Source organism: Balaenoptera physalus, assembly GCF_965194825.1.
Source record: "Balaenoptera physalus genome assembly, chromosome: 12".
Lineage (NCBI taxonomy): Eukaryota > Metazoa > Chordata > Mammalia > Artiodactyla > Balaenopteridae > Balaenoptera > Balaenoptera physalus.
The window spans coordinates 62155145-62171251 of record NC_138897.1 but is presented as its reverse complement, the minus strand read 5'-3'; the positions used below and the strand labels follow the sequence as shown (position 1 = coordinate 62171251).

Below are 16107 nucleotides of genomic sequence, written 5' to 3'. Positions count from 1 at the left end.
TGTTTCCATTCACTGAAGTAGGGAGTTCGAGAAGAGCTACAGTGGGGTGTGGGCAGGAAAGGGGGAGGAGAAAATGAGTTTGATTTTGAAGGTGCTGCGTGTGAAGTGCTTCAAAGAATCTAAGTAAAGTTGTCAGGTACCTGAAGTTCATGTGGGAGATCTGGAATGAAAATACAAATTTATTTTGAGAAAACAGAATTTTTTTGAGGTATGGTTGATTTACAATGTCGTATTAGTTTTAGGTGTTCAGCACAGTGATTCAGTTATATATATATATATATATATTCTTTTTCAGATTCTTTTCCCTTATAGGTTATTACAAAATCTTGAGTATTGCTCTCTGTGCTGTACAGTAGGTCCTTGTTGATTATCTATTTTATATCTAGTACTATGTATGCGTTAATCCCAACCTCCTAATTTGTCCCCCCTCCTTCCCCTTTGGTAACCATAAGCTTGTTTTCTTTTTTTTCTTTTTTTTCTAAATTATTTATTTATTTATTTATTTTTGGCTGTGTTGGGTCTTCGTTGCTGTGCGAGGGCTTTCTCTAGTTGCGGCAAGCGGGGGCCACTCTTCATCGCGGTGCGCAGGCCTCTCACTGTCGCGGCCTCTCTTGTTGCGGAGCGCAGGCTCAGTAATTGTGGCCCACGGGCCCAGTTGCTCCGCGGCATGTGGGATCTTCCCAAGCCAGGGCTCGAACCCATGTCTCCTGCATTGGCAGGCAGACTCTCAACCACTGTGCCACCAGGGAAGCCCCATAAGCTTGTTTTCTATATCTGTGGGTCTATTTCTGTTTTGTAAATAAGTTCATTTGTATCTTTTTTTTTTTTTAGATTCCACATATAAGCGATATCATATGATATTTGTCTTTGACTGGCTTACTTCACTTAGTATGATAATCTCTAGGTCCATCCATCTTGCTATAAATGACATTATTTTATTCTTTTTATGGCTGAGTAATATTCCATTGCATAAATACACCACATCTTCTTTATCCATTCCTCTGTCGATGGACATTTAAGTTGCTTCCATGACGTGGCTATTGTAAATAGTGCTGCAATGAACATTGGGGTATATGTATCTTCTCAAATTATAGTTTTCTCCAGATCTATGCCCAGGAGTGGGATTGCCGGGTCATGTGGCAGCTCTGTTTTTAGTTTTGAAAATACAAATGTATGAGTCATCTGCATACAAGAGGTTTCCCTGGAATTCAGATTTCTCTTCACCGTGCTTCTTTTTCTAACCTTTCCAATTTGCAGATCCTTTTCTTTGATAGAGAAAATGGTAAAGTTTGAGAGTTTGATGTTTAGTCCTCCTCCTCCCCTTTCTCCTCCTTCATCATCATCTGTTCACATTACACCATCTGGACCACGTCTCAGGATTGTCTCTGTTCTTCTGTTTGTTCCAATTCATATCTTTCAAAAAGCCTTTTTTTTTTTTTTTTTTTACTGTCCCTGGCTTTTTTATCGCTTTTATTATTTTTTAATTCAAACTTCATTTAATTCTGGGTTTTAGCACTCTTGGTGCAATTCCTGTAGATGCTCATCACTTACGTGTATTCTCCCTTGATTGTGAACCCATCTCTCTTGTTAGAAACAAGTTCCTTTAATTTGAGCACTTCAAAACCCTCCTTGTTCAATTCTTTTGGTCTCTTTAAAGGCTTTCTTCTTTTATTCTCATCTCAACCATTTGCTGTTATATCATCAGAATTAAGGTTTGGGATCCTACTTTCCCTCTTGAATCACCTGTCCTTTCATACTATCTAATCAAAAACAAGTCTCCCCTTGTTAATCAACTATACTCCAATATAAAATTAAAAGTTAAATAAATAAAAATACTAGTCTCCCCCTTCCTCTCTTCCTCCTTCTTTCCCTTCCTCTTTCTTCTCTTCTTCTTCATCTTCTTCCTCTTGCTCTCACTCTCTCTGATTTGGGGGGTTTTTCTTACTGAAAATTAGCCATGATTAAAAACCAGCACAAATGGTTCTTCAGGTATGTCTACAGTCCATGAGTTCTCAAGGATTTTCCAAGTTTGGGGTTATCTTTACACTTTCCCCACCTCTCCCTATCTACCTTCAACAGAATTTATTATATATAACAAATTCTTGTAGTTGCAACCATTATATGACAATATTTCTATGACAAATTAATTTATTAACATTTATTATGATATCTGCAAACCATAAAATTCACCTATTTAAAATATACAATTCAGTGGTTTTAGTGTATTCACAGAGTTGTGCAAACATCACCACCATCTAAGATAAGAACATTTTCATCACTCCAGTAAGAGACCCATTTGTATTCACTTCCTAGTACACTGCCCACAAGCCTAGGGCAACCACCGAGCTACTTTCTGTCTCCATAGATTCTGCCTGTTCTGGACATTTCATATAAATGGGATCATACACTCTGTGATGACTTCTGTCAATCAGCATGCTGTTTTCAAAATTCATCCATGGTATAGCATGTGTCAATACTCGATTTTTAATGCCAAATCATATTCCATTATATGGCTATATCACATTTTTACATCCATTCATCAGCTTATGAACATTAGGACTGTTTCCACTTTTGTGTTTGGGCTCTTGTAAGACTGGTTCCACTTTTTTGTTTGGGGCTCTTGTAAATAATGGTGCTGTGAACATTTGTGTGCAAGTTTTCGTGTGGACACGTGTTTTCATTTCTCCCGAGTATATGCCTAAGAGCGAAATTGCTGAGTCATATGGTAACTCTATGTTTAACATTTTGAGGCAAATCAATCATTATTGCTTTTTCTTTATCATTTCTCATTAGAGGCAGCCATGCTCTCATTAATTCAGGAGGGGAGAACTGGGGGCTTGATTTTGCATGGTGACAAAGTCAAGGAAAGCTTAAACAGTCTTTAAGCTAAAATTGCTTTGCTCAGTAACACTGTCCTTGTCTATTGATTATCCAAGACTTGTCTCGCTGTTGTGATTGCATATTTTACTTGGTAAAGCTGGATTTTAGTAAATGAGACTGCTCGAATTCTGTGAAGTAAAACGCTTGAGAGAGGAAGCTGCAACACTTCCTTTGCCCATCTTGGAAATGAGACACTTTCACTAAATAAGGTTCTTCTGGGATGTTTTCTATGGAAGTCATTTTTTAAGAAAGAAAAGGTGTTTGCCCAAAGCTTTCTAAAACATGTTTAATTCATTTGAAGAAAATTAATCGATTATTAAAGAATGTGACTTTTTTTTCTGAAAGAGAATTTGATGACCTGAGGACAGATATCTATTGCTATCTTGCTTCTGGGTCTCTGTCTGTGGGAGCTACCGGAATGTTGTATCCAACACAATGTTGTGTGTGTCTGCACACTTATCTTCAAAATTGTAAAATGCATCTATCTTTCCATTCACTGGTCAGACAAGCAGGTTTTCTTTTTAAAGAAAATTGCAGAGATCGCTCCCCCACGTGGATTTCTCCTTGACAAAATATATATTATCCACTAACGTGCTGCAAAGTGAATCAATAGCCCAAGAATCCACCAAGCTAAAGAAAGACAGCAAGGTAATTTTGCTGGGACCGTGAACAGGCAGGACATTATCATTGCAACTGCCCTGCCTACTGAACGGGCTTAAGAATCTCCACTAAGGAGTCACTTCGGTGATAAGATCTGAGTTTGTTAACTATCTTCATATGAAAGAAACTGTAAAGTTGCAGGTCTAGAGTTGTGAGCCATGGGCCAACTGCTCCCCACCTCCCAAGTTCTGTGTTTACTGCCTTACTCACACACTTTGCATCGGCAAATCACAGGGAGAAGCTAAATGCTCTCAGCTGCGCTAGACCAAATCAAAGCTGAGATGAATAATGAACTTACTTTTCCATAAAGACATTCTGTTTGGCATTTCAGCTAATAAGGTAAGCTAATGGCAATTCTGGGCTCTGGAAAAGAAGATAAATAGTCTCTTTGTGTTTGTTTTCTGTGCTAATCCATAATTTTTCTTTTAACATACTGGAGTTAATGTCATGTTTCATGATGTCTGCGAATTTGGGATGAACAATTTCATAAAGAGTACCCACCCACCCCCATCAGTGTGCCCTTTTCCTTTGATTTGGTTGCTTATGGTACCGGAGGGGATGAGGGAGAAATCCAGCTTTTTAGTAAGAACGGCATCTGTATAATAATATTGTTATCATGTATAATGCAAAGTGAATTTAGCTTAAGAGCAGAATAGGTAGAGGCAGCAAAGACAGATAAAATGTTATAAGCCCTGATCATTGAATGTAGTTAGCGTGATATATTGTAAATTAAACGTTGAATACGCTCCAAGGAAAGCAGCATACATACTTCGTGTTGGTTTCTGAGTCATTTCATTTCTAAGTACATGTTATTCTAGAGAAGGTAGTAATTTTCAATTGCTAAAATTATTCCACAGCTTCGGTTTAGGTGGGTTTTATTTTGTAAGACTGTTTTTAAAATAGCAGCATGCCGGTAATGTGCATTTTCCTTATTACTTTCTTGATTTACTGTGGCTGCAAGGATTTCAGTTCGTGTGGAAAACGTACTTGTTTGTCCACTGAAGTTCAGGGAATAAAAAAACCATCAGACCTCTGTGAGACTTTCATGGCTACCTTGGCTACTATATCTTAAAAACAAAATGTGATGAAACAGCTATGAGATTGGGATTTCTTTTTGTGATCCAGCTTTTCAGGGTTTAACACGGAGATTTTTCTTTTAGTCGTATCGGAGCACAAATCCCTGAGACTAGCAAAAGCTTAGCAAGATGGGGTGGGGAAGAAATTACCATCTTTTCTTTTCAATAAGAATGACAAAAATGAAAAATAAGATTTCTGTTTTCTGGGCTCATTGCTATGTCACCTGAAAATCAGAGACTCTGTTCTCTCAAAGTAGGTGACCTCAAAAGATATTTCAGAAGATCTATTCAAAACAGCCAAAGTATGTGGGAAATTTCGGAGAAATGGAAAGGAAATGGTTCTCCTTTTCCTAGCTAATTTTCCCATTTTGTTTTTATGCATGGGAGGTGAGCTGTGACACCAGATATTTTTGTTTCGTGGAAACCTTTAAACATTGCAATCAGACTCTCATAGAAAAGGAAGAATTTTTCTTCTCCCTTCCTCTAAATTGTTCACAGTATCTGTTTTTCCTAGAAGCATAAGGAGATACTAAGTTTGAGCAAAAGGACCAGCCACTGCTAAAGACTTAGTTCCACTTACATGTCCCCCATGTGCCACCTACAAATTTTAGGCATTTCTCTGGAGAAACCTCTAATTTAGCAAACCTATGAGAAGTAGGAGTGTAGCATTTTAGTCTACCACAGCTCATTTTTAAGAACATATGTTACCTATTCATACTTCAAGGTTTTAAAATATGTCCATTTCACGGCTTTTCCCTGTGTGGGGGACTGTTGGAAGCTCAAACATGGCGGACTGCTTGGAGTTTGTAAAGGTGTTTGTCTTCTTTTCCTCTTTCTCCCCTTCCCCTCTCAGACCTCATTACTCCAGACCATCCTTGACTGTCCCATGCACTTTTACTGCTTCTTTATTTCTGACATTTTCCCCCCATTTCCCTTCTCCCCAGCACCACTGACCCAGAGCCTGTGGGTTGCACTGTGTCCATTTGGAAGTTGGAAGAAATGAACAAACTAGAAAGCAAACTTTGATGACCCCCAAGTTGTTGTCTTCTATTTCCTGTCATTTATACAATAAGAAAACTTTGATACCAGCATGACTTTTTTATCCACCACTGCCACCTAAAACCAACCCGATGATTTCAATATGCAGGGTTTTTGACCAGCATCCTCTTGGTGATTCTTTTTGTCTACAGTGGTCAACCCACTCACCCTTCACCATGAGATGCAAAGTTCCTAGTCCTTCCAGGCACTCTTAGTGATGCCAGATGAAGGCAGGTGTTACAGACTGACTCATTAACTCTTTGTGTTAATTAATGGAGAAAATCTAGAGAAAGCAGCGCCTCTGCCTTCCCTTCACACTCACACACACACACACACACACACACACACACACACACGCACGCACGTGGCAAAGACCACGGAGCAGCCATCCACGGAGGGCAGTGGTAACCGAGGCAACAGTGTGGTCACAGATGGCCCGCCATCCTAACAAGTTCTTGGCACACGGCGAGGAGGCTTAAGCAGAAGGCAGCAGACAGATTTGTTCCCAAATACATGTGAAGCCCATTTGTGGGGACAGTCAGGATTAAGTGGAGGAGGAGCAAAGACGAGAGGCGACTGGAACATCTCTAGACTTGGTCATGATCGCTAAGGTTACCTCGTTGACGCACACAGGCGGGAAGACCCGAGGGTATCTGCGTTGTAAAAGTAAAGGCATTACTGAAAAGCCAACATCTCTCAAACTGGGCTCACTATCTTCCCCACAAGACTTCTTAACCTGCATTTCCTACTCCTGTAACTAGGACCACTGTCTACCCATTTTTTCAGCCTAGAAACAGAGGGGAAAACCTTGATTTTCCCCTCTACCTCCCCTCACATCTCTAAGGTAGACTCCTAAGAGTTGGTTGGATGGATGAATGAATGGATGGGAAAATCACCAAGTCCTACAGATTTTATTTCTATTCACTTCTCTTCAGCCCCTCTGCCACTATCCTTGTTGAACCTCCATAGTTTCTCACCTAGATTAGTATTAATTCCTCCTAAGTGTTCTTCCTGCCTCTAGGTTTCCTTTAATCCAGTTCATTCTATATATTGGGTTGGCCAAAAAAGTTTGCTCGGATTTTGCCGTAAGATGTTATGGAAAAACACGAGTGAACATCTTGGCCAACCCAATACTAGCGTCCAAATGACATTTCTGAAATACAGATAGAATCAGTAAATCTTCTGCTTTTACATCCTTCAATGGTTCCTCCATACTCCCAGTGGTAAAGTCCAGACTTCTTACCATGACTTACAGGGCATGACATACTTGGGGACCTTTTTCCTTCACAGCCTGATTTCTCAACACTCCCTCTGTCCACTCTGCATTTCATCCACACTGATGTACTTTTAACTTTCTCATATCCATTCACGCCAAACTCCTCTCTTCCCTACTTACGCCTTGTGAACTTTTTAGTCTTGGCTGAGATGACACTTCCTCCAAGAAGCCCTCTCTGACTGGCCATGTTTGTGTCCAGTCTCTCCCCATAGTTCTCATCGCATCCATTATTTCCTTATCACGCTCCTTCTGTTTTACATGGGGTTGCCTATTCCACTCAGTTTCATGAAGGTAGATATCTGGTCTCTTATTCACAGTCATGGCCACAAACAAGCCCAAAGAAAATTCTATCCGACTGCATGAATAGAAACTTGGACTCCTTAACGACTTTATTACCTTTTGTTTTGATGAGGTTGCAGAAATCAAATGCAATGATTCTTTATGTTACTCATTCCTGCAAAGAATTGTGCTAAAGCCATTCATGTAAATTCTTTAATCTTCATGTGCTTATTCCCATTTTATAAATGAGATGACTGAGGCTCAAGTTGCCATGAGTAACACTGATATTAACGAATGGGCCCCCTGGTCTGTTTGATTCCAGGAGCCAGCTCTTTCTGTCCTCCACGTGGCCCACTGCTGCCCTGGAGTGAGAGAAAATTTTAATCTTAAAAATGAATAGTGGATGGTAGAAAAATCCTTGATTTTTCACCACCTGCCTGTTCCTTTGCTTTCTGACCTCCCCTAGTGCACCCCGAGCGTATTCTTCCCTTATTGTTAACCTGAAAGTACCTTTCTTTGTGCTGTATTCTTTCTTCTCCAGCCTCAGTGCCTTTTTCTGCCTTTCTTGTTCTCTCCATGGTGAGAGTAGCTGGGCCTCACGTTTCTGTTCTATTTCCATTGTCCTTTTCAACATGAATTTCTTTCCCGGTCCTGCTCTGTGATTACTCTTTCCACAGCGCTTTTGCCTGAGCTCAGTTAGATCTTAACATTCATCAGTCATAGCATGACATCAGACTACTCAGGGGGCTTCCAGTGGCCTTTCAGGGGGAAGCAAATTGCTGCTGTTACCACCCAACCGCTTAATTAGCGGTGCTCTCTGCGGGAGAAATCTCTAGAAGTGCAGCTAGAAAAGGGGCATCTACAACCTCTGGACAACGATGCACGTTGTGTTGACCGTGACTGTCTTTGGGGTCCTTGTGATCCAAACCAACCCATGGACGCACATGGTCCCAAAAGAGAGACAATAGTACAGCATCGTGTGAGGAGCACACACTTTTAAGGTGGATGGACCTCGGTTTCTCTATCTACGTGGCCTCGAGACATCAGTTTACCTTTCTGTGCCTGTTTCTTCATCTGTAAAACAGAGATAATAACGGTGCCCACCTCGTAAACTGTCGCCCAGCACAGAGTAAGTCCTCTTCCACGTTGGCAGTGTTGGTGGATGGGGTATACGGAACAATGGCTCTGGATATGGCCCATCCTCATCCTAGAAAATTGTGAATGTGACTGTTCATGGCAAATGTGACTTTGCAGGTGGGACTGAGCTAAGGATCTTGGGATGGGAAAATGATCCTGGATTATCTGGGTGAGCCCTCAATGGAATCACAAGCGTCCTTGTAAGAGGGAAGCAGAGGGAGACTTGACCACAGGGGAAGGCCACGTGACCGTGGAAACAGAGAGAGATTTGAAGATGCTGTGCTGCTAGTTTTGAAGTGGAGGAAAGATGGGCAAGGCAAGGACATGGACCCTCCCCTAGAGCTTCCAGAGGGAGCTCAGGGCTGCTGATAACCTTGGTTTCAGCCCAGGAAACCAACTTTAGACTTCTGGCCTCCAGAACTGTAAGGGAAGAAATGTGAGTTGTTTGAAGCCACTAAGTGTGTACAATTTGATACAGCAGCCCCAGGAAACTAATACAGCGGTGATATTTTAGGAAAGGAAAGATGACTCCAAGTGAGCTGATAGTGTAAGAAAGGGGATATTACAAAGGCTGCTGCATGGGGGGCTGGGGGGGGGGGGCTGGGGGGATTGGGGAGGCCCTCTGAGCCTTAGATGTGCGCCCGACAGGTGGTTGGAGGTACCGCAGTGCCGTGTGTTAGAGGAAGGGCAGAAGGAGAAAGTGGAAGGGTGCTGCCTGGGTGGGGATTTTAGGCAGAACCAGAAGGGAGGTCTTGTGGAGGCGGGAGCTGGTGAGTGGTGGTTGAGGCTGGGATGTGGCAAGGAGGGTGCCGAGCCGAGGGTAGAATGCCCTGCTCGGCAAGGAGTGATCAGTTCAGAAGAAAGGATGGTTTGGGGGATTTCCTTGAGGAGGGAAAAGAAATGTGGACTTAGAAAAGACCCACAGAAACCAAAGGACCCATTTTCTATTGTTCCCAGCTCCCTATTACTCATAGAAAAAAGGCAATCCAAGAAAAGGCGTTTTGAAAAAGACCTGTTGTGCTTTAAACCAAGTCAAGACTATTAGCAAGAGATTGAGCGCCTTCAGCTTAATCTATAAAGCGGTCCCGTCCAGAGAGGCTGAGTCTGGAGTGAAGTTTGTTTTGAACGCTCCATGTATTGTACATAATTTGGTGTTTCCTGTAGAACACACTGCCCTTTCTCAAGGCCATGCCTCCACATATGCTGTTTCCTCTCGTGTAATACCCTCTTTTTCTCCCCGGGTCCAGCTGGCAGTCTGGACCACCATCCAAGTCTCAAGTCAAGTATGACCTCCTTGAAGTAGTTTCCATGGTAACTGCACTATCTAGTATGTATTTTCCAGCAATGTCGTCACTTCATTGCAACCACACCTGAGTGCTTCTCGCTCCCCTCCCGCTACAAATTCTACCTCTCCCTCCACAGATTGAGATCCCTGGGGGCAAATACCAATCTATTAGTACTTGTGTCTTCTGCTCCCATAGTGCATGGCATATAGGAAGCCCTCAATAAATGTGAATGGTTGCTAAGAGAGTAGATCTTAAACATTCTCAGCGTAAAAAATAGAAAAAATGGCACTGAAGTGATGTGGTGAGGTGTTAGCTATGTTAAGTTATGGTGGTCATCATTTTACACTATATAAGTGTATAAAGTCAATAGGTGGTACCCCTTAAATTAACACAGTGTTATATATCAATTATAGCTCAGTAAAGCTGGAAACAGCACACACACAAAAATGTATAAGGGGGCTTCAAGAACAAAAAATAAATGTGAATGGATGGATGGATGGATGGATGGATGGATGGATGGATGGATGGATGGATGGATTCATGAATTTTATCCTATGGGCAGAGTTATCGTGGAATAAAGAAAACAATACAGTTCATGAATCCTAATATCAGTGTCTTGAGAAAGTAAGGCCTTCTACACTATTCTTTCAAAAGCAGGAAATTATAAAACGAAATAACACCAGAACTGCATGAAACAAGTATTAATTAATTCCTTTATCATCTATTGTATAGTTCAAATAACAACTCAAAATCAGAGCTAGAATTTAAGAACAAGTTTTCTGGAATTCCAGATCTAATTCACCATCCCTCCTATGACATGATTTTTTTTTTTTTTTAACTGAGGCAGTCTATCAAAGGAGAACAACAAAATACCATGTTAAATGCACACTGATTTATTTTCAAGTGCAATAAAACCGCAGGTGGGTTTTTACCTATTGTATTTCACAATTGAGGAAAACTTGCCTAAAATTCACAATTTTTTTCTTAAAAAAATAAATATGTCATGTTCAGTGCATGCTACTATCATTAATGGTTGCTACTATTATCTTTTTTTTATAAAAATGGATAGTAAGAGCAGTAGTCAAACATGTCATGTTCATATTGGGAATAAAATTATATGAACTGACTCACAGATAAAGAAAACAAACTTATAGTTACCAAAGGGGAGAGGGATAAATTAGGGGTATGGGATTAACAGATACAAACTGCTATATGTAAAATAGATAAGCAACAAGGATATGCTGCATAGGACAGGGAATTATACCCATTATCTTGTAATAACCTATAATGGAGTATAATCTGCTAAAATACTGAATCACTATGCTATACACCTGCAACTAACACAATATTGTAAATCAACTATTCTTCAATTTTAAAAGTTATCTTATAGTAATTAAATGCATCACTAATAAATTATCAAGTGATTAAATATCTACAGTCTCTGCCCACAGCAAGCAACTCAAAAGGCCCAATTAGTATGTTGAAGTCTCAGGAACAAATTATAAACTACTTTATCCTCATTCTACATCCTTTTTTCTAATTTATTTAGGCTGTGCCAGGTCTTAGTTGGGGCATACGGGATCTTCATTGTGGCATGTGGGATCTTTAGTTGTGGCATGCAGACTCTTAGTTGTGGCATGCATGTGGGATCTAGTTCCCCAACCAGGGATAGAACCCAGGTCCCCTGCATTGGGAGTGTGGAGTCTTACCCACTGGACCACCAGGGCAGTCCCTGAAGTATTTTGTAAACTTTGAATTACATAGTTAACAAGCTCTAAGAGTTTATTCATTACTGTGAACAGGAAAAAGTTGCAGCTCACTACCAGATTGGGTGATACATACCTACATCATACATCATACATGTAGAATTTGAACACTTTCCGCCTGTAAAAGGCACGATGCCTGCCATTGTAGGCAATACAGATATGTGTACCAACCATGCCCAGTTCTGTGCTTTACAACTGCTGAGAATTTCTAGTCTTATTTGTTTATAAACCAAGCAATGGGCTGTTTCTTAACATCTGAAAGACCCTGACCGGCGTGATTAAAACTGATTAATTGCTTTAAAGAAAATTGCCTTGAAGAAAGAACAACTAGCATTTTAATATTTCCTGACTTCAAGTAACAGTTTTACTCCCTCTTATTACTCTGTAATTAAGTCCTGTGTTTGTGGCAGGAGAATAATTTTGTTGGGCTAAAACATCAGGAAAACTCAGTTCTTTTACCCACTCACTGAAGCTTTAAACGGTTGGCTGTTATTTTGACACAGTTCCAATCTTCTCTCTCTCCTTTCCATGGTTTTAATTTTGTGGCTCTATCCCAATCTACATTATTTTAAAATTACTAAGAAATTAGATGTCATCAACTAGTAATGTACTGGTCTTTTCAAAAATTGTCTCTTTTCTAAACTACCATGTAATCTAGAGAGAGGACAAAAAGTGTAGTGTCTGCATTCATCACTGCACATGACTTTTATAAGCTGGCATATTTTGCTTTCTCAAAACAAAATTCTAAATCAAGTCTAAGGTTTTTTAAAAATTTAGTATTTTTGAAAGTTTTGTTTATGAGGAGGATACATTTGTATAAGATATAAAATTAATATTGTTCATTGCTTGATTAAATTAATGTATTCACACAGAGTCAAAAATCGCACACAAATCAAGCTGAAGGGACCATAGGAGGGAATATACTTAAATATCACCTATGTCTAAGTGCTTTGTTTTTATAGAAAAAACATAAACACTCTAAGTTACTGAGGAGGGAGAGCTAATTCATTATAGCGGAAGTTTGAACATAAAAGGGAAAGAAGAAAGAAAATAACATGTTTGGATTTTGAAATCTTGTTACATCATAACACCCCAAATTGGGAAGAAGATGGAAAACACATCTTGAAAACATGTGCACATGTTTTTCAGATGTTAATGTGCAAAAACTAGTCCACTCATGCATGCCTCCCCTCACAAAATCCCAGCCCTATTTTATTGACACATTTTCACATGGAACAGTTGGATCTAATGAGAGGCTAGATCTTGCCTTTGTGTCCGAAACTGACTTATTTCTCCCCTCATTCTGAATTCTCCTGTAGCCAGCCCCAGAGCCTGGAGAGCCTGCTTCGTTGTTCATCATTAGCGTTTATCATTTTTACAGAATGCCACGGGGCGCTCAGAACTATACCTTGCTATTCAAGAGAAAACACAAAATCCCTGCACTTGGCGGGGAGGGTGACCCCGACCATTAAAAGCATTCACAGAGTCTAAGAAAAGGAAACTACAAGAGTGATGAAACCATGCATCTGGTAGGCTGCCTCTGAGAGGTGGATTCCCAGGGGCCATGGATGAATGGGTGCCTGAGAATTCTTTCTCCCGCTTAACCTGACCACCGACTGCGATGGCTCAGGGCAACAGACTACCTTGGAGCAGGGGCAGGTGGCAGTCCCGCAGTGGAGCAAGCCAGGTATTCAAGTCACATAACAGGTGGGCGAAAGTGCCCTTCCTCCCCAGTGGGCAAACACCATTCACCTGCCATCTGTGTGACAGCATTCAGGGTCAGGGGAACACCTGACAAAGGGTGAAAGAGAACCTTCTCCCCTTACTCTTATGATCATGCAGAGAAAACTTCCATAAAAACCGAGGATTAGAATGTGGCATGGTCCATTTGCAGCAACATGGATGGACCTAGAGATTGTCATACTGAGTGAAGTAATTCAGGCAGAGAAAGAGAAATATCGTATGATATCGCTCATGTGTGGAATCTAAAAAAAAAATGATACAAATGAACTTATTTACAAAACAGAAACAGCCTCACAGACTTAGAGAAAGAACTTATGGTTACCAGGGGGGAAGGGTGGGGGGGGGTGGAGGGATAGTTAGGGAGTTTGGGATTGACATGTACACACTGCTGTATTTAAAATGGATAACCAACAAGCACCTACTCTATAGCACAGGGAACTCTGCTCGATATTCTGTAACAACCTAATTGGGAAAAGAATTTGAAAAAGAATAGATACATGTATATGTATAACTGAAAAAAAAAAAAAAAAAAAAGAATGTGGCATGGTGACGACATACACCCCTGCCCTCACACAGACCTGATTTCCTCTTTCATATTACCCAATAAATGCAATTTCCTCCTAAAGTACATTTTTAAATAAATAAGAGCGGTAGGATTCTGACAAAGGTATATTTTTCTGGGTGGGAAAGTGATGCATTTGGTTTCATTTCCTCCTGGTGTCATAATCCTTTGTCACATCAGCAATGCTACCAAGACTGGAACACTGATTTTAATATTTCATACTTTAATTGACTAGAGTTCTCCTGTATATCTACTCGGTTTGAAATTTGGGGTGACAGTATATTTTCAGCTCAACATATTTTAATTCTTACCCTAGACTCCATGGAATCAGATGACAGCAGGTTTAAGGTAACATTAACCACTTCTTATTTTTGGCAGGTTGGTAAAAATTATTAAATTTTAATTATTAAATCGGTCTATAAAGTCAAGTAAAATGCACTCAAAATCATCTTTATATTCATTATTGTAACCACAGAGCCTGCCACATAGCAGGCACTCAATAGATAGCTGATGAAAGAATGATGGGGGGAAAGCACATCATTAGAAGGGTGAAAAGAGAAATCTCCATATGCAATCAGAAGGAACTCTTTCTAACCATATTTGAGGTTTCCGTTAAATGAATTTCAATCACCAAAAAGTAAAACTCAGGTGAGATGCCCTTAGACGTCCAATGATTGTGACTGGTTTCAAAAGAGCTATAGTTTGTTTGTTAGAAAGGAGAATAAGGTACATGAAGTCCTCATAACATAAAATTTGCCTTTCTTACATAATGGAAATGGTAAAAGTGGCATTAGAGTTCTGCTTCTTTCTCCAAAGGATATTTTTTTAAAAGCACCCACAAATGTCATCCCATCTATTTTTAAGCAAAGTGCTGCTGGATAAACAGCTGAATCGTCTCAACCCAATGGGAAAATTCAACTTTAATAAGCTATTTTATCTCATTGAAAATAAGTGACACAGACCTATACAGAACATATGGGTTTTTGCATATGATTACATGTACATTTTCTTAACTTTAAGTACAAAATTCTAACCCAAGCTGAAAATATAGGAAAGCAAAATATCTTTAACAATAGTTCTTGCAAGATTCTAATTGCTGATTCTCTTACCCATCTTTCATCAGTTTCCAGTTAAAACCTGTTCCTTAGGTTTTCTTTGCAAGTGATGGAATAGAATCTGTAGACTGAGATCATGTGAAGATGACACAAATTCTAAAAGGCCAGACCTATATGGGCTGTAAATCCGTGGACTTTTCACAGATTTCGTTTTTTTAAAGAAAAGTGGGTTTGGGGTTTTTCCGCAGAATTCATTTTGTAATGAAATTGATACATGTTAATTCTGAAAAAATACAGACAGTACGGAATGGTACCGAGTTAAAAGTAAAAGCCCCCTGCTTCCCAGGCTGCCCCCTCCTACTTCCTAAAGATAACCACCACTATTATCATTTTAGTGTTCTCTTCTGATATTTCTTGCATGTACTCAAACACAAAAATATACGCGTATGTATGAGTGTTATACTGTAAATACTATTCAGCACGTGGCCCTTTTACTTTATTATATATGCAGTTGACCCTTGGACAACACAGGGGTTGGGATGCCAACCCTCCATGAAGAAGAAAATTTGCTTATAATTTATAGTTAGCTCTTCCTATAGGCGGTCCCTCCGTATCTAAGGTTCTAGATCCTCGGATGTAACCCATCAGGATCATGTAGTTCTGTAACATTTACTATTGAAAAAAAATCCACATATAAGTGGACCCACGCAGTTCAAACCCACATTGTTCAAAAGTCAACTGTGTTGGTCTTCTCTCCATGTCAGTAAATAGATCCACCCCATTCTTTTTAGTAGCTGTGAGATGCTTCATTACATGGCAGTGTTCCTTCCTTTAGCAATTGTTTAATGCTCATCTACCATATGCCGGGCACACTTCCAGATACTGAGAATACAGAACTAAACAAAACAAAATCGCTGCCTTCAGGAAGATCACATTCTACATATTGAGGAACTAGGATGTTTAGCAATGCATATCGACAACCGTCATTCACTATCCCATTGTTAGCTTTTTACAAATGATGCCAAAATAAATCGCCCAGTAATTAAATCTTTAAACCAATTCATCAGTTGAATAACTTGCAGATATTATTTTTATATATTCAGTTTTTCAGTCAGTGCTTTCTTTATGTTATCAACTGAGAAATGAGTTGTGAATTTTTCATTAATTAAAATAATGCAATAATAGAATTTTTATGAATCACTCTATCTTCTGTAAATCTACATCCTCAAGTACCTTAATAAAGATATTAAAATTTTATCTGAATTGAATCCACCTGGGCTAGCCTATGTTAATGCTTCAAAGGGGAAGCTGGTCAGATGCCCTAGTTTCCCTCTACTTTTACTGATCCA

General features: G+C 39.8%; 1 protein-coding gene across 22 annotated transcripts in view; it reads left to right on the top strand.

Moving 5' to 3' along the window:
• DLGAP1 (DLG associated protein 1) overlaps nt 1-16107 on the top strand; it is an 850590-nt gene that overhangs the window by 555394 nt on the left and 279089 nt on the right. For 3 of the 22 annotated variants that reach the window (XM_082418627.1, XM_082418626.1, XM_082418631.1), the window contains exon 1: nt 3623-3879. The exons of the other annotated variants lie outside the window; for them this stretch is intronic. In XM_082418627.1, the coding sequence (XP_082274753.1) occupies nt 3829-3879 (51 nt within the window). In that variant the 5' untranslated portion in view covers nt 3623-3828. Of the gene's footprint in view, nt 1-3622; nt 3880-16107 lie in introns of those variants that run through there. 22 annotated transcript variants of the gene reach the window in all.